Below are 25296 nucleotides of genomic sequence, written 5' to 3' on the forward strand. Positions count from 1 at the left end.
CAGACTTGAGGCTCCCCCCTCACTCTGCCTGGGATCCACCACACACTCCGATTGCTTTCCCCGGTGTGCACCACAGCCGATCATGCCCACTGCAGGTATCAAACACTGGCTAGCCCTACAAGCCAGAACAGTGTACTGTGCTCCCACCCGCGGAGGAAATGGGCTGAGAAAGAGGAGTCCTGATTACTAGCCATGATGAACATGGAGGGATAAAGTCAGAGAAACAAATGAATGCTGGGACAACCCCCTGACTATAAAGTTGGACCGTCACTGGGTTAACTTAAGTGGGAGATTATTTCAAAACTTTCCTGGGAGACTACGTGTTAACAGAGTTTTGAAAGTGGGAGGCTACCCGGATTGGAGAAGGGAAAAAAGGAGGCTTCAGATCCAAGAACAGTTCAGTGTTGAGGTCAGAGAAGGTGCTTTTCTTCTTGAAGCTCATAATCTGCTGCTCAGACTCACCCAGAGAAGAAAAGAGGAAGCACTGTAGGTTTCTGGAGAGCCCGGTCAGCACCCTCTTTTTATCACACTGAAAGCACATCTCCTCCCACTCAAATGTCGCTGGCTGCTGCTGCTGCTGCTAAGTCCCTTCAGTCGTGTCCGACTCTATGGGACCCCAGAGACGGCAGCCCACCAGGCTCCCCCGTCCCTGGGATTCTCCAGGCAAGAACACTGGAGTGGGTTGCCATTTCCTTCTCCAATCCCCGCTAAATCGCAAATTAATCCGTGCTAGCGCTGCGCACTCACGCACTGAACTCGTAGGCCAGGTTGAGAAGGATGCAGTCAACCAGGTTGAAGTCCAGGGCGTCGCACATGCCGCGTATCTCGTCGGCGAAGGGCTGCGGCAGGAGGAGTTCCAGCTCCGGGACGACTTTTCTGATCAATGCAAGGACCCATTGCGGGACATAATCTCTAGAAAGGAAAAACCACGAGGGTGTCTGATCTGCTCGGAGGTCGGTACTATGCGTGTGTAGTGGGGGTGCTGGGGGGGCTACCTAAAGCTTTCGTTCTCGGGGTGAGTTCTAGATGCCTCCCTTACCCAAAGAGCTGACAATCCAGGTCCAGCCAGCACCACCCGAACGCGGAGTCCATGAGAGAAAAGAACATCCAAGAGCGGGAAAGAGGGCGACGGAGAGTGGATCCCAAAGGGGTGAGCCTGGGGTCCCTCGAGGCCTGCTAGGAGTGCGTGGGGGTGCGTTCCCTACTCTGTAGCTGAGCAGCCGGGGCGACAGCCCAGTTGACAATACGCACGCCACCTTGATCCAGAATGGCTGGTCGACGAGGATGCCATTGGTGACACCTGACTTGAAAGTTAAACCAGCTGCGCCGGGTCACCCCCAACCCCGACGCTGCCGGCCTGGAGCAGTGGCCAATGCCAGTTCTGGGCGCCCCTACCCGCTGCCACTCCAGACGCCCGGGGACTGGAGAGTGTTTGGGCAGCACGTGTCTGGGCTTTCCCACACTCCCACCGGCGCCCGCGCCCCCTCGCCCGCGCTCACCCGATGATGTGGGCCATGGCGGAGTGCAAGAAGTCCCGGTCGTAGTGCTGCAGCACTGGCAGCCAGCGCAGCTGGGGAGCCGCGTCCAGGCTCACGTTGAAGAGCGGCGGGGCAAGGGGCGCGGCGGCAGCGGCCAACACCCCGGCTCCGGCCAGCAGCAGCAGCAGCGCCAGCGCCGGGCGCGCACTTGGGCCGGCGGCTGTCATTGCTCGGGCGGCCACAATTGGGACCCTGCGGCCACCCGCTGCGCCCCGGAGGAGATCTGAAGGAGGAGAAGGCGGAGCCTGGGGGCTGGAGGGGGAGCCTGCGCGCCGCTCGGCCCGCTTGATCAACAGGACCCGGAACTGGGAGTAGAGCTGCCTCTCTAGCCTAGTCTGTGGGCTCCCGCCCGGTTGCCTCCTTACCACGCCCCCGTCCCCGCCCCCGGCCAAGTGTGCGGCAGAGTTCCAGGTCCCGGGATGCTAAATGCGGCCGCCGGTTTTTCACTCCCGCTCCCCGCCCCATCCCACCCAGGTGGGCCGAGAGCGTGTAATCGGCGGCGTAGAGGGTATTTGAGAAAATTATTTCAGCGGTGAAGCGGGACAGTCCCATTGGGGTAGGAAGAGTCCTCCTACCCCCACCTCATTTGCTTGTATTTAAATTCTTCAAAGGTTTATATGGATTTTATAAGGGGAAGGAGAGCTTTTTGAGTTCAACAATCTCACGTCTCAGTTTCTTTTAAAAAGCTAAAAACTTAGCTAACATCTATGTGCCAAGTGCTTTTGCCCTTTTTGTCTCATCTAACCATCAAAACAAGCCAGAACACTGTATCACAATCTACAAGGGGTGGAATGGGGTGGGGGTGGGGATGACGGAGGCAGAGGGACGTTCAAGAGGGAGGAGGTACATATAGTTATGACTGACGTTGATGTACGGCAGAGACCACAACAGCATTGTAAAGCAATTCAGCTCAGTTCAGTAGCTCAGCCGTGTCCGACTTTTTGCGACCTCGTGACTGCAGCACGCCAGGCTTCCCTGTCCATCACGAACTCCCGGAGTATGCTCAAACTCATGTCCATCGAGTAGGTGATGCCATCCAACCATCTCATCCTCTGTCATCCCCTTCTCCTCCTGCCTTCAATCTTTACCAGCATCAGGGTCTTTCCCAATGAGTCAGTTATTCGAATCAGGTGCCAAAGTATTGGAGTTTCTCTTCATCATCAGTCCTTCCAATGAATACTCAGGACTGATCTCCTTTAGGGTGGGCTGGTTGGATCTCCTTGCAGTCCAAAGAACTCTCAGGCGTCTTCTCCAACGCCACAGTTCAAAAGCATCAATTCTTCAATGCTCAGCTTTCTTTATAGTCCAACTCTCACATTCATACATGACTACTGGAAAAACCACAGCTCTGACTAGATGGACTTTTGTTGGCAAAGTAATGTCTCTGCTTTTTAATATGCTGTCTAGGTTGGGCATAGCTTTTCTTCCAAGGAGCAAGCATCTTTTAATTTCATGGCTGCAGTCACCATCTGCAGTGATTTTGGAGCCCAAGAAAATAAAGTCAGCCACTGTTTCCATTGTCTATTTGCCACGAAATGACAGGACCAGATGCCATGATCTTAGTTTTCTGAATGTTGAGTTTTAAGCCAGATTTTTCACTCTCCTCTCTTTCATCAAGAGGCTCTTTAGTTCCTCTTCACTTTCTGCCATAAGGGTGGTGTCATTGCATATCTGAGGTTATTGATATTTCTCCCAGCAATCTTGATTCCAGCTTGTGCTTCATCCAGCCTGGCATTTTTCATGATGTACTCTGCATATAAGTTAAATAAGTAGGGTGACAATATACAGCCTTGATGTACTCCTTTCTTGACTTGGAACCAGTCTGTTGTTCCATGTCTAGTTCTAACTATTGCTTCTTGATCTGCATACAGATTTCTCAGGAGGCAGGTCAGGTAATCTGGCATTCCCATCTCTTTAAGAATTTTCCAGTTTGTTGTGATCCACACAATCAAAGGCTTTGGCATAGTCAATAAAACAGAAGTAGATGTTTTTCTGGAACTCTCTTGCTTTTTTGATGATCCAGCTGATGTTGACAATTTGATTTCTGGTTCCCCTGCCTTTTCTAAATCCAGCTTGAACATCTGGAATTTCTTGGTTCACGTACTGTTGAAACCTGAGTTGGATAATTTTGAGCATTACTTTGCTATCATGTGAGATGAGTGCAATTGTGCTGTAGTTTGAGCATTGTTTGGCATTGCCTTTCTTTGGGATTGGAATGAAAACTGACCTTTTCCAGTCCTGTGGCCACTGGTGAGTTTTCCAAATTTGCTGGCATATTGAGTGCAGCACTTTAATAGAATCATCTTTTAGGGAAGCAATTACCCTTCAGTAAAAAATAAATGGGGGTGGGAGGTAGCCAGAAGATGGGTTCTACTGACTTAACCCCTTTTTCTTGATAAAAAAATGTTACGTAATTTGCCCGAGGTCTCATCACTGGTGAACTAGCCTCAAAGCCAGACTGTCAGAATCCAAATTCCACCTCATAATCAGTAACTTGAAGCATCTTTACCTTTTTGTGTTCCCAGTAAAGGAGACAAAACGTGTTAGTCTTAGGAAAAATCACCAGACTTAATAAGACAGAAACATTCCTTAATGGTTAGCACTGTTTGTGAAGTGTGTAGGGAGAATTTGGAAAGTTTGCTTTTTTTCAGTAAGGTTTACTTTTTTTCAGCCACCCCTCTCCCAACTAGAGTACACCATCACTACTCCTGATTTTTATAGTGCTGTGTTAATTTCTGCTATACAGCAAAGTGACTCCACTATACATATTTTTTTCCATTATGGTTTATCACAGGATATTGAATATAGCTCCCTGTGCTAAACAGTAGGACCTTGCTGTTTATCCATTCTATATAAAATAGCAGTTTGCATCTGCTAACCCCAAACTCCTGATCCACTCCTCCCCCTGCCCCCTTTGGTGACCACATATCTGTTCTCTATTTCTGTTTGGTAGGTAGGTTCGTTTTATGTCATATGTTCATGGATTTCCTCCATTTTTATGGCTTCCGTATCACTGGGCTGAAGTTTCAAGCCTCTGTTCCTGTTTCTTCCTAGTCTTTCTATAAAATTTAAGCGAGGACCCAGATGTTAATTTGCTCATTTACAAAGCCTGAGTAACAGCAGTTGCCCTTTTTAGCCAAAGGTGCATTGAGAAAAAAATCAAGGGAGCCAACAGGTTAGCTGGATTCAAAGAAATGCACTTGCATTAAAAAAAAAAAAAGTGATTTCCTGTCACTTCAGGAGTGATATTAAAAAAAATGAAAATTAAAAACAAATACAAATTTTAAAACAACCATAAATGTATTGAATGAATAGATCTATAGTGTGGTAAAATAGGTATTGTTTACAATTAAACAATTTCATATAATCTATTCCTCTTCTATTAAACAGCTTTACATAGGTTTATGGGACAGTTAAAAACAAAGATTAAAAGGAATATCTGGAGTTAAAAAACTATCAGCTCTCTGTTTTCTGTTGCTTCTCTGCTCTGCCGATTTCAGAGATGTTATATACTAATTTCATGGCTTATCTATGCCAGAATCTACAGTTTAAAAATTACTTCTGTGGAGAATTCAAAAAAGTAGATGATACATAGGAAACACAGAATATAATGCTTTTATAGCTGGCATCTCATTTTGTTCAGCTGACAAATAGTGTGGCAGTCTTAAACTAGATCTACATGTTCTTCAATACTCCTCTTTTCCAATGGTGGAGCTTAATTCCCTTCCTCTTGATTGTGGATTATATTTAGTGACTTGCTTCTCATATATAGAATAGAGCCAAAGAAATCATGGTGTCTGACTTCCTAAACTGGGTCACAAGACATTTTGAATTCCTTGCACTCTCTCTTGGATTGCTCACTCTGAAAGAAGCCAGTTGTCATGATCTGAGGATACTAAAGAAATCTCATGAAAAAGTCCCTAACCTAAGGAACTGAGACCTTCTACCAAGAGCCAGGGAGGAACTGAGACTTCTTGCTAACAGCTATATGAAGAAGCCATTTGGGGAGTGGATCCTCTAGCCCGGTGGAGAGAAACAGAGAGACCACAGGTTATAACCTGCTCCATGTGCTCAGTAATGACTGACTCTTTGCAACCCCATGGACTGTAGCCGCCAGGCTCCTCTGTCCATGTAATTTTCCAGGCAAGAATATGGAGTGGGTTGCCATTTCCTACTCCAAGGGTCTTCCCAATCCAGGGATTGAACCTGAGTCTTTCATGTCTCCTGCATTGGCAGGCAGGTTCTTTACCACTAGAGCCACCTGGGAAGACCCAGCTAAGCCACCCAAAATTCCTGACCCACAGAAAATGTGAAATGATGTTCATTGCTTTAAGCCACTAAATTTTGTGGTAATTTGTTATACACCAATAGATAACTGATACAGATCTGGTTAATGCAAGTGGAGTAATATTGAATACCTAAAACCGTGGGTGTGGCTTTGGAACTGAGTAAGTGGAAACTAGAAGGAAGATAGTTTGATGATTTCTTACAAAACTAAACATATTCTTACCATATAATCCAGCAATCACTCTCTTTGATATTTACCCAAGGAGTGGAAAACTTAGGTCCATAAAAAAAAAAAATGCACATGGCTATTAATCTCAGCTTTAATCATAACTGCCAGAACTTGTAAGTAATCAGGATGTTCTTCAATAGATGATTGGGTAAACTATAGCACATCCAAGCAATGAAATATTGCTTACACTAAAAAGTGATGAACTAGAAAACTATAAAAAGACATGGAGGAAACATAATATATAGTACCAGGTGAAAGAAGCTAATCTGAAAAAGCTAAATACCATTATAATTCCAATTCTAGGATATTCTGGAAAAGGCAAAGCTAGTGAAAAGATCAGGGATTATCAAGGGTTAGGGGGAAGAGAGAGTTAAATAGAACAGAGATGATTTTTAGGTGGTGAAACTACCCTGTATGATATTATTAATAGTGGATACATGTCATACATTTGTCCAAACCCAGGGAGTGTACAACATCAAGAGTGAACCCTTATATAAGCAAGATACTTGTGACAATGTGTCAGTGTGGGAACATCAGTTGTAACAAATGCATCACTCTGGTGGAGGGTATTGATAATGGAGGAAGCTATGGGTGGGGCGGGGGTGGGGGAAAGCAGAAGTATTGGGAGCTCTGTATATTCTGCTCATTTTTGCTGTGAACCTAAAACTGCTCTTAAAAAGTAGTGTATTTTAAAAAAAAGAATCCAAGACTTTTTTTTTTAATTCCCATATCCAAAGTATATAGGGAACTTAGTTTATTACTGAGATGCCATTTCCTATCTGTAGAGTTACTTGCAACATAAGCAATTGACAAAGAATTTGTATCCAGAATATATAAAGATCAATAAGAAAAAACAAAAATAAAAGGCTGTAGAAAGAGGAAAATCAAATGGCAAAATCCACATGAAGCAATCTCAGCTTTACAGGTAATCACTGAAATGCAAATTAAAAGAATATGATTTTATCAGCAACAGATTATCTAAAATTTTAGAGTCTAATAACACCAAGTGTTGATGTGGATGTACTAAAATAGAAATGCATATGAGCTCTTGCTAGGAACGTGCAACTCAGCATTGCCTAGTAAAGTTGAAAGCTCATGGGAAAAAAAAAACGGAAGACTCATGAGCTCCATAACACAGGAGGAATTCCCTTTCTAGGCTTCTATGTAAGCTTTGGATAAAAACAAAACTAAGTCATATGCCAGGGAGACGTACAAAAACACTAATTGGGGCAGGATTTTTAAATAGTGGAAAAGTGAGAAAAAACTAACTGCTCTTCAGTTCAGTTCAGTTGCTCAATCATGTCCGACTCTTTTCGACCCCATGAACTGCAGCACGCCAGGCCTCCCTGTCCATCACCATCTCCCGGTGTTCACTCAAACTCACGTCCATTGAGTCAGTGATGCCATCCAGCCATCTCATCCTCTATCGTCCCCTTCTCCTCCTGCCCCCAATCCCTCCCAGCATCAGAGTCTTTTCCAATGAGTCAACTCTTCACATGAGGTGGCCAAAGTACTGGAGTTTCAGCTTTAGCATCATTCCTTCCAAAGAACACCCAGGACTTATCTCCTTTAGGATGGACTGGTTGGATCTCCTTGCAGTCCAAGGGACTCTCAAGAGTCTTCTCCAACACCACAGTTCAAAAGCATCAATTCTTTGGTGCTCTTCAGTAGGGTAATGATAAAATTTTGGATTTATGGGCAAATAATGGAAAACTATTGCATCTGTTAAAATGATAGAATCTTTATTTATCCAGAATTTAATGTTGAGTTACATAGTCAGCAAAAGTATATATACAATGATAGTATTTATGTAAAATTTTAAGAGACTAAATGATACTTTTATTACATACACATATATATAGTAATGGCTCCCCACTCCAGTACTCTTGCCTGGAAAATCCCATGGACGGAAGAGCCTTGTGGGCTGCAGTCCTTGGGGTCACTAGAGTCAGACACGACTGAGCGACTTCACTTTTCACTTTCATGCACTGGAGAAGGAAATGGCAACCCACTCCAGTGTTCTTGCCTGGAGAATCCCAGGGACCAGGGAGCCTGGTGGGCTGCCGTCTCTGGGGTCGCACAGAGTCGGACACGACTGAAGCGACTTAGCAGCAGTAGCAGCAGCATATATATCAATACATGTGTGTGTGTTAGTCACTCAGTCGTGTCTGACTCTCTGTGACCCCATGAACTTTCCAGGTTCCACTGTCCATGGAATTCTCCAGGTAAGAATACTGGAGTGGGTTGCCACTCCCTTCTCCAGGGGATCTTTCTGACTCACGGATCGAACCTGAGTCTCCCATGTTGCAGGTAGATTCTTTACCATCTGAGCCACCATGGAAGCCCTATCAATACACACACATGCACAAATGTAGTAAAAGATAAAATACTTAAAAGAATAATAGACATCAACTACAAAATAGTGGTTATCCCTGAGGAAGGGAGAAAATTGAATAGGGCTTTAGCTATACTCTTAACAATTCTATTTCTTTAAAACAAAAATATATGGTAAAAATTAATATTGAATAATTTAGAAGATGGAAATGTTTCATTATTTTCTATATGTTTAAAAATATTATAGTTAAAATGGTAAAATGTTTCTAAAATTTTTAAAAAGAGGAAGATTCAAGTATTCTTAAAATAAGAAGTTGTAAAATATCACATTTTTAGTTTCCATGTAATTCTTTTATGCTTCCCCTTTTTAACACTTTCTAGAGTTAGGTTCCCATGTTGTCTTAATTTTTCTTTACCCCTTGGCCAAATGCCCTCTTAAAGCACTCCTGGATCTGATCTTAGTATCTAAATAACAGGAATACTAGGTACACCAAAACTGGATCTTGGTATAAGAATGGAACTAGAGGGGTTTTATACTAAAAAGGGGCTGGGGGTAGAGGGGAAAGAGGCCATTGGCACTCCTGATTCTCAGGACTTCAGACTTGAACTGAATTACACCACCAGCTTCCCCAGTTCTCCCCTTGCAGACAGCAGATTGCAGGATTTTTCAGTCTCCATAATCGCCTAAGACAATTCTGATAATAAGTCTCCTCATTTACATAGTATATATAAAATATATATAAAGATAAATCCTATGTGAAAGTTCAGTGGTAAATAATCTGCCTACAATGTAGGAGACCCAGGAGATGCGGGATCAATCCCTGGGTCAGGAAGATCCCCTGGAAAAGGAAATGGCAACCCACTCTAGTATTCCTGCCTGGGAAATCTCATGGACAGAGGAACCTAGCAGGCTACAGTCCATTGGGTCACCAAGAGTCTGATGTGACTGAGGGACTGAGTATCCACACATGCATACATACATACTTAATATGTAGAGAAAAAGAAAATCCAACCAGCTATATTTGAACCACACTGTTTACTTTTTTTTTTTTTTTTTAAATTTTGGTCACATTCCATGGCAAGTGGAACCTCAGTTCCCTGACCAAGGATCGAACCCACGCCCTGCACCCACACATTGGAAAGCATAGTCTCTTTCTCAGAGAGACAATAGTATTGAAGCAGGATCTTACTTCCCTTTCCAGGGATTAAGCCTAGCCACCAGTCCACCAGGGGCTAGAGGCTAGAAGTGAAGTTCCCTGATTCTTACCCGGTCTGACACCAAGAATGTTTCAAGGAGGCAAAAACTGCAAAACAGGTACAAAGTTTATTACTAGAGAGACACAGTACGGTGTATAGGAGAGCACATAGAGAAACAGTTTATTTATTTATGGCAGAGGAAAGGCAGAGATACACACCCGGAGAGGAGTGTGGGGGTCCTAAGTGAGGAGTACAGTAAAGAGGTGGTTTACATCACTTTATAGGATCTGGGTCTTTGTTTCAGTCAGTTCAGTTCAGTCACTCAGTCGTGTCCGACTCTTTGTGACCCCATGAATTGCAGCACGCCAGGCCTCCCTGTCCATCACCAACTCCCAGAGTTCACTCAGACTCACGTCCATCGAGTCAGTGATGCCATCCAGCCATCTCATCCTCTGTCGTCCCCTTCTCCTCTTGCTCCTAATCCCTCCCAGCATCAGGGTCTTTTCCAATGAGTCAACTATTCGCATCAGGTGGCCAAAGTATTGGAGTTTCAGCTTCAGCATCATTCCTTCCAATGAACACCCAGGACTGATCTCCTTTAGGATAGACTGGCTGGATCTGCTTGCAGTCCAAGGGACTCTCAAGAGTCTTCTCCAACACCACAGTTCAAAAGCATCAATTCTGTGCTCAGCTTTCTTTATAGTCCAACTCTTACTTTGTTTACATATGGCCAATTAACTTCTTTCTTTCTCCACACCTGACTGGTCCTAGGATCCTCCCCAAGATGCATGTGCAACTTTTTTCTAAGATGGATCCCACCCTAGAGCCTGGTGGGTGCATGTCCAGACTTATTATGGGGTGGGGCCCCCTCCTTTTTTGACCCCTAGAAGCCTTCCTGTGAAAGTGCAGAAGGGGAAGTCTTCCTTGACCTCAGGAGTGGGCCGGCCCTTTATCTCTCTACTCCAGCAGATCTCAGCTTTTGCCACTAGCTTTGTCCCTGGAGTGTCTGGGTGAGAACAAAGCTTGAATTTTACTCCACTTGACAAACACCAGGTGTCCGGCCCAGGTGCCCGCCTATCTCTGACCTCAGTCTCAATAAGTCCCCAGACAACAGTATTTTATTTTTTTAAAAATCTGTGTATTTATTTATTTGGCTGTGCCAAGTCTTGATTACAGCATGTAGGATCTTTAGGTTATGGCATATGGGGTCGAGTTCCCTGACCAGGGATGGAACTGGAGCCCTCTGCATTCAGAGTGTGGAGGCTCAGCCACTGGACTTCCAGGAAGTCCCCACACTATTTTCATGTGTATATTACACTTATAAAATTGTAAGTTGTAAGAAGCAGCATTATTTTATATATCTTAAAGAGGAACTTGCTAACATTTAAACTACAACACGATGCTTTCTCATTAGATAAAAATGTGTATGTGTTGTAAGAGTTCTATGTCTTGTCACAGACATTTAAACATCAAATACCTACATGTTTGAAAAAGTGAAGCAAATTGATTAACGTATTGCATAAGCTTCTTTGCATTCAAATCAGACTCTGGAGAATCTCCCTTTGAGTCGGCATCCTAGATGCCCATATTTTTCCACACGACACTTGTGCCAGTAAGGACTTTGGTGGTGCAGCATTTCTTGAGCTCTCCACTCAAAAAGCGGGCTTCCTAGATGTTGGTAATGTTGTTTCTTGATTTCGGTGCTGATATCCAGGAACGTATTCCATCTGTGTAAATTCATTGAGCTTGTTGTTGTTCAGTTTCTTGGTTGTGTCCGACTCTTTGTGACCCCAGGGACTGCAGCATGCCAGGCCTCCCTATCCTTCATCATCTCCTGGAGTTTGTCAAACTCATGTCGGTTGAGCCTGTGATCCATTCAACCATCATCGACTGTCATCCCTTCTCCTCCTGCCTTCAATCTTTCCCAGCATCAGGGTCTTTCCCAATCAGTTGGTTCTTCACATCAGGTGGGCGAAGTATTGGAGCTTCAGCTTCAGCTTCATTCCTTCAAATGAATATTCAGGACTGAATTCCTTTAGGATGGACTGGTTGGATCTCCTTGCAGTCCAAGGAACTCTCAAGAGTCTTCTCCAACACACAGTTCAAGAGCATCAATTCTTCGGTGCTGCTCAGCTTTCTTCACAGTCCAACTCTCACATCCATACATGACCAATGGAAAAACCATAGCTTTGACTAGATGGACCTTTGTTGGCAAAGTAATGTCTCTGCTTTGTAATATGCTGTCTAGGTTGGGCATAACTTTCCTTCCAAGGAGTAAGCGTCTTTTAATTTCATGGCTGCAGTCACCATCTGCAGTGATTTTGGAGCCCAAGAAAATAGTCAGCCACTGTTTCCACTGTTTCCCCATCTATTTGCCATGAAATGATGGGAGCAGATGCCATGATCTTAGTTTTCTGAATGTTGAGTTTTAAGCCAGCTTTTTCACTCTCCTCTCTTTCATCAAGAGGCTTTTTAGTTCCTCTTCGCTTTCTGCCATAAGGGTGGTTGCCGAGGACCAGCCCCGGCTGATCCAGGGTATTCGAAGGGGAGACGGCATCGGCGACCTATTCAAATGGTAATTAGAGATATAAAGAGTAATAGAATGAGGATAGCTCAGTAGGAAAATTCAGTGGAGAAAAGAGGCTGAGTAGCTTGATTTACGCGGAAAATCAATATAACCCGTGACACCAGGTTAGCTCTGACCACGGAGGCCGCAGGCGCCCTCTCGAATAGCGGAAGGGGCCCCACCTTAGACACCTTCTCGAGTGGGTCTTAGAAGCCCAGGCAAATAAGTGGTCGCAGAGGATATCCACGTTCCAGATGGAGACTTCAGCCGGAAGTTAAAGGAAAGAATGACATGGGGAGACCAAGCATTGGTGAGCAAGGCCCATAGCTTTATTTTTAACAGGGGCTTTTATACCCTAAGTTACACATAGAGGATAATAGGGGATGCAAAGTCAGCAGTTTTTGATCCTTATCAAAAACCAGGGTTTCTTTCCTGCAAATTTATCGTATACAAATGGTTTAGGTGATTTACATCATCTTCTGGCCAGAAGGCCTACTAACATTTTATGACTCTTGACAAGGACTTATCAACAAAGACTTATTTTCTCTAAGAGTAATTATTTTAAGGTTTGGTGCCATCTTCCAAAGATAAAATTGCATTCCTATAGGGTGGATGTGTAATGGGTTTACAACAAAGGAAAGAATTTATTACCTTAAGGGTCTAAAGTTACTAACACCAAGGCCACTACTTATTTTTTCTACATACCAACTATTAATTAATACATATTCAAGGATACAATTCAGGGGATGTGGAAACTTGGCAACAAACATTGACTCATCAATGAAATCCTTTACTAGTCTTATTCTGACAGTTTCTAACTCTCTGAGAGGCTCTAAGCTATTTGAATATCTTAAGCTTCCCGTGCCTCTCGAGGCTGGGAGACTGTAAACAATCGTATGCATAGCTGCAGGAGTCCGGGTAAACTTGTCAGGTGAGTTAGAGAGCCATCTGAGGGGTTTGGATTTAAACACTCCTAATTGCCCAGGAACTTTATTAATTGGAGCTGTAAGTTAACTCTTTGACAGAGAGAGCGAGATGGTGGTAGGGGACAGCCCCCAGTAAAGTCAGAGGTGAGAGCACAAAGCAATAAAGTAGACAGACTCTGGTTTTTTGGGGGGCAGATGCTCGAGAATATCCGGGCGGACTCCTGAGGCTCGATCCCGCCTTTGCGTATGCTGAGCCTCCTTCCTCATGACCTTTGTCACGAGTGGAATGCCTCACCAGCTCCCGGCAGGTGGTATCATCTGCATATCTGAGGTTATTGATATTTCTCCCGGCAATCTTGATTCCAGCTTGTGCTTCATCCAGCCTGGCATTTTTCATGATGTACTCTGCATAGAAGTTAAATAAGCAGGGTGACAATATACAGCCTTGATGCAGTCCTTTCTTGACTTGGAACCAGTCTGTTGTTCCATGTCCAGTTCTAACTGTTGCTTCTTGACCTGCATACAGATTTCTCAGGAGGCAGGTCAGGTGATCTGGCATTCCCATATCTTTAAGAATTTTCCACAGTTTATTGTGATCCACATAGTCAAAGGCTTTGGCATAGTCAATAAAGCAGAAAATAGATGCTTTTCTGGAACTCTCTTGCTTTTTCCATGAGCCAGCGGATGTTGGCAATTTGATCTCTGGTTCCTCTGCCTTTTCTAAAACCAGCTTGAACATCAGGAAGTTCACGGTTCACATATTGCTGAAGCCTGGCTTGGAGAAGTTTGAGCATTACTTTACTAGCGTGTGAGATGAGTGCAATCGTGCGGTAGTTTGAGCATTCTTTGGCATTGCCTTTCTTTGGGATTGGAATGAAAACTGACCTTTTCCAGTCCTGTGGCCACTGCTGAGTTTTCCAAATTTGCTGGCGTATTGAGTGCAGCACTTTCACAGCATCATCCTTCAGGATTTGAAATAGCTCAACTGGAATTCCATCACCTCCACTAGCTTTGTTCGTAGTGATGCTTTCTAAGGCCCACTTGACTTCACATTCCAGGATGTCTGGTTCTAGGTGAGTGATCAGACCATTGTGATTATCTGGGTCATGAAGATCTTTTTTGTATAGTTCTGTGTATTCTTGCCACCTCTTTTTAATATCTTGTTTCTGTTAGGTCCATACAATTTCTGTCCTTTATTGTGCCCATCTTTGCATGAAATGTTCCCTTGGTATCTCTAATTTTCTTGAATCGATCTCTAGTCTTCCCCCTTCCATTGTTTTCCTGTCTTATCTCTCCTTGCCATTATTTGGAACTCTGCATTCAAATGGGTATCTCTTTCCTTTTCTCCTTTGCCTTTTGCTTCTCTTCTTTTCACAGCTACTTGGAAGGCGTCCTCAGGCAACCATTTTGCTCTTTTGCATTTCTTTTTCTTGGGGATGGTCTTGCTCCCTGTCTCCTGTACAATGTCATGAACCTCTGTCCATAATTCTTCAGGCACTCTATCAGATCTAATCCCTTGAATCTGTATTTGTCACTTCCACTGTATAATCATAAAGGATTTGATTTAGGTCATACCTGAATGGTCTAGTGGTTTTCCCTACTTTCTTCAATTTAAGTCTGAATTTGGCAATAAGGAGTTCGTGTTCTGAGCCATAGTCAGCTCCCAGTCTTGTTTTTGCTGACTGTATAGACCTTCTCCATCTTTGGCTGCAAAGAATATAATCAGTCTGATTTCAGTATTGACCATCTGGTGATGTAGAGTCTTGTGTTGTTGGAAGAGGGTGAAGAACAGAACATTCTGACTGATTGAACACTGTGCTCAGCACTGAGTTGCCATGTAACACGATATAGATTACACATTTTCAAAGAATTAGGATGTGTGATAACAAAACCAAAATTTATATTAATCAAAATCTTCAAAAAATTATACCAACTTCTAAACCCTAAACTTTTATGATTTGTGAGTTCGTCTCCTACTGCTGTTCTGTTCCTAAGTATCAGTGTATTAGCGATCAGGCATTCTACCTTTCTGCCAGTTTAACTGTTCCTCTCTAGGCTGTCCCTAGCCCTGTGATGTGCCTTTTTTATATAGTCACTTTGTAAGTCTATTTCCTTCAAAGGATTAAAAGTTTCTACATGGCAGGAACATTGTGTTTGTACAGCTTCTAGCTTCTAGCACCCCACACAGCTTCTAGCACATGCTTGGCCCACAGAGAGCATTCAATATACATTCAAAAATATTGTTTTGGCCACACCATGTGGCTTGTAGGATCTTAGCTCCCCGAACAGGGACTGAACCTGGGCTGCTGGCAGTGAGAGTATCGAGCCTCAACCACTGGACTGCGAGGTAACCCCCAAGATAAATTTTTATGTTTCAAACTAGTTCCCCCTAAATGGATAAGGGGTAAAACAAATATTTATAGCAACATCAATGATGCTAAAGCTGAAACTCCAGTACTTTGGCCACCTCATGCGAAGAGTTGACTCATTGATGCTGGGAGGGATTGGGGGCAGGAGGAGAAGGGGACGACAAGAGGATGAGATGGCTGGATGGCATCACTGACTCGATGGACCTGAGTCTGAGTGAACTCCGGGAGCTGGTGATGGACAGGGAGGCCTGGCGTGCCGTGATTCATGGGGTCACAAAAAGTCGGACACAACTGAGCGACTGAACTGAACTGAACAACTATTGTTTCAAGTAAATTAAGCAAAAAACCCAAAACTAAAACAAAAAAACTTAATAGGTATATAATCTTTGATGAGAAATTTACTGAATGCTTTCTTGGTGGTAAATACCATGCTAAGTGCTTAGTTCTCAAAACAATCAATGAAGTAGGTGGTATTTTATTTACAGAGAGAAGACTGACAGATAGGGTTTTTATCAAGTATTCAAGTATTTGTTGAGCATCTACTTACTGGGCACTGAACTAGCACAGAACAGACTCACTGCCTTCTGTGGAGCCTATTTTCTAGTAGAAGTTGCTAAGATCACATATATGTATCAGTATTCTAGATTTATACTTTATATATAGAGTTTGGACAGTTGAATGTTCATCTCTGAAATGGCCCTATTCTCACTGTTGACAAAAATTTGAGACTCAAGAGCTGAAGTTCAAGCCCTGGTGACTTCTTCAAGGTAAAAGTCACCTTGAAGGTCACTCTACCCTTGTTGACAGCATCCAACCTTGTGAGGATCTGACCTCCTGACTTAAACAGAAAATATTCTCAATAATAATAAAAGGAATTATATGCTGTGAGAGTCCGTTGAACAGCAAGAAGATCAAGCCAATTCTAAAGGAAATCAGTCCTGAATATTCACTGGAACGACTGATGCTGAAGCTCCAACTTTGGCCACCTGATGCAAAGAACTAACTAATTGGAAAAGACACTCACGATGGGAAAGATTGAAGGCAGGAGAAGGGGACGACAGAGGGTAAGATGGTTGGATGGCATCACCAACTTGATGGACAGGAGTTTGAGCAAGCTCCAGGAGTTGGTGATGGACAGGGAAGCCTGGCGTGCTGCAGTCCAGCGGGTTGCAAAGAGTTGGACACAAATGAACTGATACTATGGGATTAAAGAAATAAAAGTTAAAGATATAGCTTTTAAAGCCAGAAATTTAGCTGCCATACAGATTTCAGTTAAGAGTAGTAGAACAGAGAGGAGACTACAGAATGGACTCTGGCCTCTCGGCAGCTCAGAGGGTGGAAAAATCCAGGGGAAGGATGAAAGTACCCAGCATCATCACAATTTCAAAAAGCAAAGCTACAGACCCTGGGCGATTTTGAGTTTTATTTACTTTTTTCTGGAGCTAGACACATACACAGGGAGACAGCTGAAAAATGCAAAGAGGAAAGAGCAGTTTCAGGTCTGAAACATTCAAACATGCACTTCCTGTGAAACACGGAAGCTGCTGGGGGTTGATGGAGGGCTCCTTCTGCCAGGCCACTGCAAAATAATCATTAATCATTGAGGTCTTCGTAACTAATCCCTAGTGGTATGGGGTGTCTTAGGAAAAGTCGCAAAGTTTCACTGAAGTAACACTGAAGTTGAACTTGGAAAGCAAACAGAAGATGCTAGAAAATGAATAAGAGAAGTGGTTTTACAAGCTGCTGAGCGGGCAGAAAACTGCCTTTTTCTCTAGTTTGAAGCAATTTTTCCGACTATCACAATATTATCTAGGAAATTTGAGACAGAGGGCACCAAACTATTTCCAAATGCAGAGAAACTTGCCAACAGCTGACCATGGCTCTCATGGCCCTTGGAATCTACTCAAGTATGCCTAGGGGAGGGAGAAAACACACATGACGCAGCACACAGAGGACCTATTTGACATTAGAAACCTTTTATTGAGACAAGGCCAACAGAGGGCTGGACATATTACAGGGTCAAGGAAGACTGAAGAAACTAATCTGATTTCTTTTTCTTCCGTGGAAGAGTGGGCAGCCCAAATAATGAACAGAAGCCACTCTGAGATTACTATTTATACTTAAGGCAATTTAAAAAATGAGATCTCAGCCAAAAAGCCTATACCTGGCATTAAAAAAAAAAAAAAAATTACATCTTTTGGATGGATGGACTAAAAAGGCTAAATTGTCTACTCAAAATCTGTACAGCAGGAACCTGTTTTCAGCAGGTAAGCCTATTTACAAGTAAGATCCTCTTACTCTTGTAACATTGTCCTGTTTTAAGAAAATATATAATACCCATCCTCTGCAGAGTTGGTCTGTAAGGCCTCTGTGACTCCACAGAAGTATAAAACTGTCTCTACTACAGAACTATTTATACAGCAGTGTAAATACATATAAACACACTTGCCCCTCGCCCCATCCTACAAACAGGTTATCTTGAATGAGAAGTTATGGCTCATTCATTTTTATATCTTCAGTGACAATTAATAGGTACTCTCTCTCACTCTTTCTTTATACATGTGTATATAATTATTTTCTTGCATGAATACTAAATGAAAATGATTTTATACCATGACTGTTTGCATTTCAAACATTCCCACCATTAGCCATCTCTAAAATAAGAACACCAAAAGCTACCAAGTTTACTGTGGTTTCTACAACATAGTGCTTCTGGACTTTTTAATGTAAACAAATATTCTTAATTTGCAAGTTTTCAGAGAAATGTACAAATTTAGCATTCTCCTTGGAACGGAAGACTTGCTTGGAAGTTACTTCATTCTTTTTCTCTTTTTCAAGAGTGCATCTCGTAGCGCCAGCTGGAAGATAAAGAAAAAATGATGTAAACATGATCTAGAGAAGAAGACCACTGGACCAGTGTTCAAAGTGAACCTGTAAATATCCTCAGAAAGTTTCACAGTCCCCAAAAGAAAATAAATGGAATATTAAGTAAAAGATTATGAAGAATAAACCTAAATATAAAAAGAAGATAACCAAGGCCAATGTGTACCTTTTAAGTTTGTGATGAATATTATTCCATTAATTCCCTAAGCACCCATCACCTTTTGAGTCCTAGAAACTTTAAAGCATTTTGGGGGGGTGGAAGTTGCCTGGCTCTACATCTACATATTCAAACTTTTTGAATTTTATGATTTTAAGTTATTGATTTCTTGCCTTTAACTCAGGTCTGGGTCTGAGTATGTCTGTGTAGACAGGCAGAATAACTGGGACACTTACGGTAGAAAAAAATTAACAAGTTTCTTTCAACCTAAGTTGCATAGCTAAGAAGGTTATTTCTGAGTTAGCCATATATGTATTATTTTCATATCTGTAAAGTCAGTTTAATTATAGTATCCGTTCATATTGTTTTATATTGATTCAGTTCAGTTCAGTCAGTCATGTCCGACTCTTTTTGACCCCATGAATTGCACACCAGCACAACAGGCCTCCCTGTCCATCACCAACTCCTGGAGTTCACTCAAACTCATGTCCATCGAGTCGGTGATGCCATCCAACCATCTCATCCTCTGTCATCCCCTTCTCCTCCTGCCCCCAATCCCTCCCAGAATCAGAGTCTTTTCCAATGAGTCAACTCTTCGCATGAAGTGGCCAAAGTTTTTGAGTTTCAGCCTCAGCATCAGTCCTTCCAATGAACTCCCAGGACTGGTCTCCCTTAGGATGGACTGGTTGGATCTCCTTGCAGTCCAAGGGACTCTGAAGAGTCTTCTCTAATACCACAGTTCAAAAGCATCAATTCTTCGGCACTCAGCTTTCTTCACAGTCCAACTCTCACGTCCATACATGACCAGTGGAAAAACCGCAGCCTTGACTAGATGGACCTTTGTTGGCAAAGTAATGTCTCTGCTTTTGAATATGCTATCTAGGTTGGTCATAACTTTCCTTCCAAGGAGTAAGCGTCTTTTAATTTCATGGCTGCAATCACCATCTGCAGTAAATAAGTTAAAAACTGGAAAGCTGTGGAATACTCATATATATGGTTAAGAATGATATATTAGCTAATAATATGTCACCAATGCAATGGACATGAACTTGGGCAAACTTCAGGAGATGGTGAGGGACAGAGAAGCCTGGAGTACTGCAGTCCATGGAGTCGTAAAGAGTTGGACACGACTGGGCAACCGAACGACAATCAGCTAATAATGTTGTAACTCAGGTTACATGGATTTAATTCCACTCATTAAACTTTGTGACAAAGCACAGGCCACTCTCACACATATATCAGGCCCCTTCCTCGTTCACACCATCTGAACACACTGCTAGGTCCTCTTCTTTTTCTCTTCTCATGTGCTTTACCTTCCTTCTCTAGTCTCACCTCTTTTTGGAGATGCTCTATAACTGCACCATCCAATACAGTAGCCACTAGCTAAACATGGCTGTTGGGCAACGAAACATGGCTAGTCCAAATATTCCCAACTGAGGCTGTAGCTCAGTTGGTAAAGAATCCACCTTCAGTGCAGGAGACCCTGGTTCGATTTCTGGGTCAGGAAGATCCCCTGAAGAAGTGATAGGCTACCCACTCCAGTATTCATGGGCTTCCCCGATGGCTCAGACAGTAAAGAATCCACCTGCAATGCAGGAGACCTGAGTTTGATCCCTGGGTTGGGAAGATCCCCTGGAGGAGGGCATGCAACCCACTCTAGAATTCTTGCCTGGAGAATCCCCATGGACAGAGAAGCCTGGCAGGCTACAGTCCATGGGGTCACAAAGAGGCAGACACGACTGAGCAACTGAGCACAGCACAGAGCACAAGTGTAAAACACACTGGGTTTCAATTAGCTCAAAAACAAGAATGTAAAATATCTCATTTAATAATTTTCATATTGATTACTCTGCTGGCCTAGAGGGAAGGACAGAATAGAGAAAATTAGGAACCCAGAGTCAAGCTTCATAATGAAGAGACCCTGAAGAAAATATAGGACAAGGAAACAAACACAGAAGTTCTGATCATGGCAAGAAAACCGGAGGAGGAAAAAGCATTCTTGAACCAACGTGTGAGCGTGTCCAGTGAACTCTTAACTTCGTCTTAAAAAATTCTTTAAGACAAATATTTGATACTTCCAGAGGTGCTGATGGGAACAAAGCGGGGCTTCTCTATCATGTGAAAAAAAAGCTGCTAAAAACAGAGAAGTAGGGAAGGGAACACTCCTAGCTAAGTGTAGCAAGATTACAAATATCTCAAAATAAGGCAAGGCTTGCCAACTGCCAACTATTTCCTCAACTGTAAAATCGTACAAAAGGCAGGGAAAGATAAACTAATAGATTTAATCAATTCAACCATGAATTTAAATTGAACTGGGAAAATTCAATTTAAAGTCTTTTAAAATAAGTTAATTTCTGGCTGCACCGGGCCTTCGTCGCTGGTCTTCTCTCGTTGCTGTGAGCAGGACCACTGCCTAGTTGTGGTGCACGGGCTTCTCACCGCGGTGGCTTCTCTTGTTGTGGAGCGCATCGCATAGCACGTGGGCTCGGTAGTTGTGGCACACGGGCTTAGCTGCCCCTCAGCAAGTGTGATCTTCCTGGACCAGGGATTGAACCCCCGTCCCCAGCACTGGCAGGTGGATTCTTAACCACTGGACCACCAGGGAAGTCTGAGACCATTTAAAATCTTTAATGGCATCTTTCACTTCAGCTTTCAACAACTTCTATTCAGAATATTGTCATTTTATTACTTATACAATGCTGCTAAACAGTTGCGGAGAAGGCAAGGGCACCCCACTCCAGTACTCTTGCCTGGAAAATCCCGATGGACGGAGGTGCTTGGTAGGCTACAGTCCATGGGGTTGTGAAGAGTCAGACACGACTGAGTGACTTCACTTTCACTTTCATGCATTGGAGAAGGAATGCATGAAGGAAGGCACCCCACTCCAGTATTCTTGCCCGGAGAATCCCAGGGACAGAGGAGCCTGGGGGGCTGCCGTCTATGGGGTCGCACAGAGTCGGACACGACTGATGTGACTTAGCAGCAGCAGCAGCAGCTAAACAGTTGAGAACTAGCAAGTTTAAATAGATAGGGAGGCCTTAAGGGGTACCTTAATTTAGTTCATTCTGACTTGGTTCCCACACAGACGGAGCCCTGCCCTGGAGAGCTGGCTCTCACATTTGGAACCGGGAGGTTCATAACTGGCTTGCAATTTAGGAACGCTGGTTCAGGATGTGGCACTAATTTACTTTACCTGATTTACTTGATTTACTTACCTGATTTCCTAGAGATTCTCCTGGGTACAATTAGATATATACTCTGGTACATGCCCAGTAGACAAGGATATACAAACAAAAATCTGTTTTACTACAATAACAGGACTACTCGCCCAAGACAGAAAATGGATAAAATAAAATGCCAAAGTCCTGTAAGGGCACACAGAGGAAGGACCATGCCAGGGACAGACTGTTTAGTCTGTACTGCTCTCCTGCAGCTGTTTCTAAGACACTGTTGTTGCTTAGTCACTCAGTCTTGTTCCACTCTTTGTGACCCTGTGGACTGTAGTCTGCCAGGCTTCTCTGTTCATGGAATTTCCCAGGCAAGGATACTGGAGTGTGTTGTCATTTCCTTCTGCCGGGGATCTTCTTGACCAGAGATTGAACATGCGTCTCCTGTGTTGGCAGGCAGGTTCTTTACCACTGAGCCATCTAGGAAGCCCTTTCTGAGATACTACCACACATGATAATGTTTTTTGGAGAAAAGCACCAGGCATATAACAAACACTCAAAAATTATTCTTCAGTTGAGTTTTATTTTGTACTTCACGGATGCAACACCAAGAGACTCTTAGCATAGGAATGGACCTTAGCAATCATTTAGCCTAAACTCATTTACACAGGAGAAAAAAAACCAAAAGTCACACAGCTGAATCTCAACCAAGTTAGGTATAGGATTTACATTTCTGACTGCTCTCCATGCTAAGAATACAGCCCATTAATCCTGAGACACACATTACACCAGGTCTTAGAGGGCACAATTCCACTCACACATAGAGAAGTCTCAGAACACCACCACCACTCTGCCTAGTCAAGCTTCAGGTTGAACTCACCTGCTTTTCTCGGAAGGAACGCTTATTTTTTGACCGGACATTATGACTATACCGCATCATCATGAAGTTCTTCTGCTTTTTCTTCTCTTTATTGGTGGAACTGGAAAATGGATTCATTTTGGTTTTCTTCCGCACAAATTCTTTTCGGTCTGTTTTTCCAGCCTATTAGCACACATGCACAAAAAATACCATGGCAGGAGTTAACACATCAACACACACATCTCCTCTGTGGCAGCTCTACTGGAAGTCAAGGATACGAAGGTGGATGGAACCCAGTCCCTGCTCCTTGGTGACAGTTCAGTCCAGGGGAGACATGACTGTGATGCGCTGTAATGCGGCTGGGGAGCACAGTGGAACAAAGGGCGTTCAAGAGGTCAGAGGAGCCTCTGAGAAAGGGAGACCTCATGAGCTGCTCATTGCAGGGTGAAGGCCTTTCTGGTGAGGAAAGGTGGGAAAGGTAGAGCATTTCAGGAAGTAGGAATAGTTTATCCACAGGTGTGGGGAAGAAACAAGGGTTTTCAAACTTGTCTAAAGAGATGTCAGTACCAATGCAACAGAGGGTGACGTAGGGAGTGTTTGGAATGGTGTCTGGAATAAAGGCAGAGAAAATGAAGCTGGGAAGGCAGGCAGGCTCCAACTGTCTCTGCTTTTCTTTAATGACTATAAACATTCCACTGCTTTTCTCATAGCTTTGATAAATGGACTGTGAACTGTGCACCTCCTTTAAACTGGGAAAATGTTATGGTGCCTTTCTGCGCTCCAGTTTGTCTTGGACAGTGGTTACATGGCTGTCAAGTTGCTAAAACTCATCTAACTTCCCATCTATGCCTTCTATTCTATGTTAATTATAGCTTTTCTGTGCCTATACAAGTTTTGAGTCGTATTTCACTTCACTGTATCTGCTGTCTTTAAAGAACCAGGCAATGACATGCCTCACTCACCATTGCAGTTGCTAGTCTTGTCTCCTTGTCAGACTTTGGCTTTTTATGAAGGCGTTCAATGTCCCGAAGAGAAAGTAACTCACCCCTGGGGTAAAGAAAAAAACCATAATATCAGACAAGGAGAGAATTCCTTTTCCTACGACGTTCATAGTCACGTGAGCTGACTGAGGGCCTGGTGCGTGTGCCGTCTTACCTGCGCTCCTCATCACTGTCTATTTCAATGTATTTCCTCTTTTGGGCTTTCCCAGGGGCAGCGTCGAGCTCTTTCCTCATTTGGGCCATTCGGATTTTCTGGAAGTCTTCCTGACTTAACACTCGGCTAGTGCTGACGGCTGCCGCTTTGGCCTTCCGCTCCTCCAGGGGCATGCTGTTCAGTTTCTCAGACTTGAGAGAACACAACACAGGCTTAAACGGCCATTAGCCCTACTGAGAGCGTAGCCCCTCAACACTTGGGACAGGAACTTTTAGGACTTACGATCTCTTTCTGTTCTTCATCGGAAGAATGGTGCACGTCAACCCATTCACCATCGGAATCTGCCTCGTCACTGAGACTGGCACTCTCCCAGCCATCTGCATGAAAAAGAGCGTGTCAGCACCCCCGCCTTCTGCTCAGCGCTCATGGTACACTGAGGCAAATCAAGCAAAAGAAAGCTTATATAATGAACCTCAAGTAGGGGCTCACCAAAAGTTGAGCAGTAGTATTGTTAAATAAGTCACATCAATTTAACTAAGTCAAAGAATGGAGAATAAGCACTGATTAAGTATCCACCATGAGCCAAAATTTGACAATCTTTCTCTGACCGTCGTGACTCAACAAAAGAGGAGTAGATTCTCAAGTTCATAACCTGCCCCAGGCCAAAAAACAGCTAGAAATGCAGGCTATGCTGAAATTAGGAAAATCACGTATGATTCCAGAGCCTGTGTTCTTTCCACCAAACCAATCATGTCCATTAAAACTGTACCTGTATATTTACAGTGACTGCATATGAGTTATTTAACTTTTCTAAGCACACTTAAATGTTTGAGAAATTAGCTAGAAATAAATCATTCAGGGAACCAAGGCAGAGAATTCTGGTTGTGCAAGAACCTTGTAGACATCTCATTAAAAATGCATCAGAGTTCCTAATGGAGCTACCACAGAGAGTTTTCAGAGTCAAGGACACCTGCAGTTCTCTCAGTGGACACCCACATTCTGTGACAGTGTCCCAGCTCCTAGGCATGGCACACCACCACTCATGAGAAGGCCCCAACTCCATCTCCAGTCTCAGCTTTCTGTGCATCGCCTTGTATCCTACATTCTAAAAGTTTCCTAAATCCTTTGCCTGGAAAAGTCTCCACTATTCTACAATTGCTCACTCAGCATTCAAAGTATGACTCATGGCTCACCATTTCCTTGAAGATTTTATTGAACCTCTGAGGCGTACCTGACCTCTCTCCTGCCCTTATACCTGACTGTAATCATAAATCCTGTTAATGCTTTATTAGCTGTGTATGAAAAATTCTCAAAGATAGGAACCAAGTCATTCATCTTTGCTTTGACAGTGGCTGGCTCATAGCTAATGTTTACGAAAGTTTTGTTGAAATAATGAACAAACAGGAAGAAGATAAGACTCTAGTAACCAATGCAATAAATGCTAGCCTTGGAAATCAGAACGGGGTTCCTTGAGTATTCCTTGACAAGTTCAACAAGTATTCTCCTTCAATGGGAGGACTGCTAGAGACTGTAATCCTCGCCTTCAATGGGAGGACTACTAGAGACTGTAATCCTCTCCATTTTTTCTAGGCAATAACAACAACAAAAACCCGTTATCTTTCCCAAGTA

At 43.4% G+C, this 25296-nt stretch overlaps 2 protein-coding genes across 2 annotated transcripts in view; both read right to left on the bottom strand.

Annotated features, from left to right (window-relative positions):
• Positions 1 to 1847, bottom strand: part of NAAA (N-acylethanolamine acid amidase) — a 28209-nt gene extending 26362 nt beyond the window's left edge. The window contains exons 1-2 of the mRNA XM_070372530.1: positions 1500 to 1847; positions 748 to 912 (exon numbers count right to left, since the gene is read on the bottom strand). Coding sequence (XP_070228631.1) covers positions 748 to 912; positions 1500 to 1705 — 371 coding nt within the window. The 5' untranslated portion in view covers positions 1706 to 1847. The remainder of the gene's footprint in view (positions 1 to 747; positions 913 to 1499) is intronic.
• A 15553-nt stretch (positions 1848 to 17400) lies between these two features.
• SDAD1 (SDA1 domain containing 1) overlaps positions 17401 to 25296 on the bottom strand; it is a 30714-nt gene continuing 22818 nt past the window's right edge. Inside the window, exons 18-22 of the mRNA XM_005909110.3 lie at positions 23950 to 24044; positions 23668 to 23858; positions 23475 to 23559; positions 22534 to 22695; positions 17401 to 18304 (exon numbers count right to left, since the gene is read on the bottom strand). Coding sequence (XP_005909172.1) covers positions 18257 to 18304; positions 22534 to 22695; positions 23475 to 23559; positions 23668 to 23858; positions 23950 to 24044 — 581 coding nt within the window. The 3' untranslated portion in view covers positions 17401 to 18256. The remainder of the gene's footprint in view (positions 18305 to 22533; positions 22696 to 23474; positions 23560 to 23667; positions 23859 to 23949; positions 24045 to 25296) is intronic.

The sequence above is a fragment of the Bos mutus genome, chromosome 6 (assembly GCF_027580195.1).
Source record: "Bos mutus isolate GX-2022 chromosome 6, NWIPB_WYAK_1.1, whole genome shotgun sequence".
In the NCBI taxonomy this organism is placed as follows: domain Eukaryota; kingdom Metazoa; phylum Chordata; class Mammalia; order Artiodactyla; family Bovidae; genus Bos; species Bos mutus.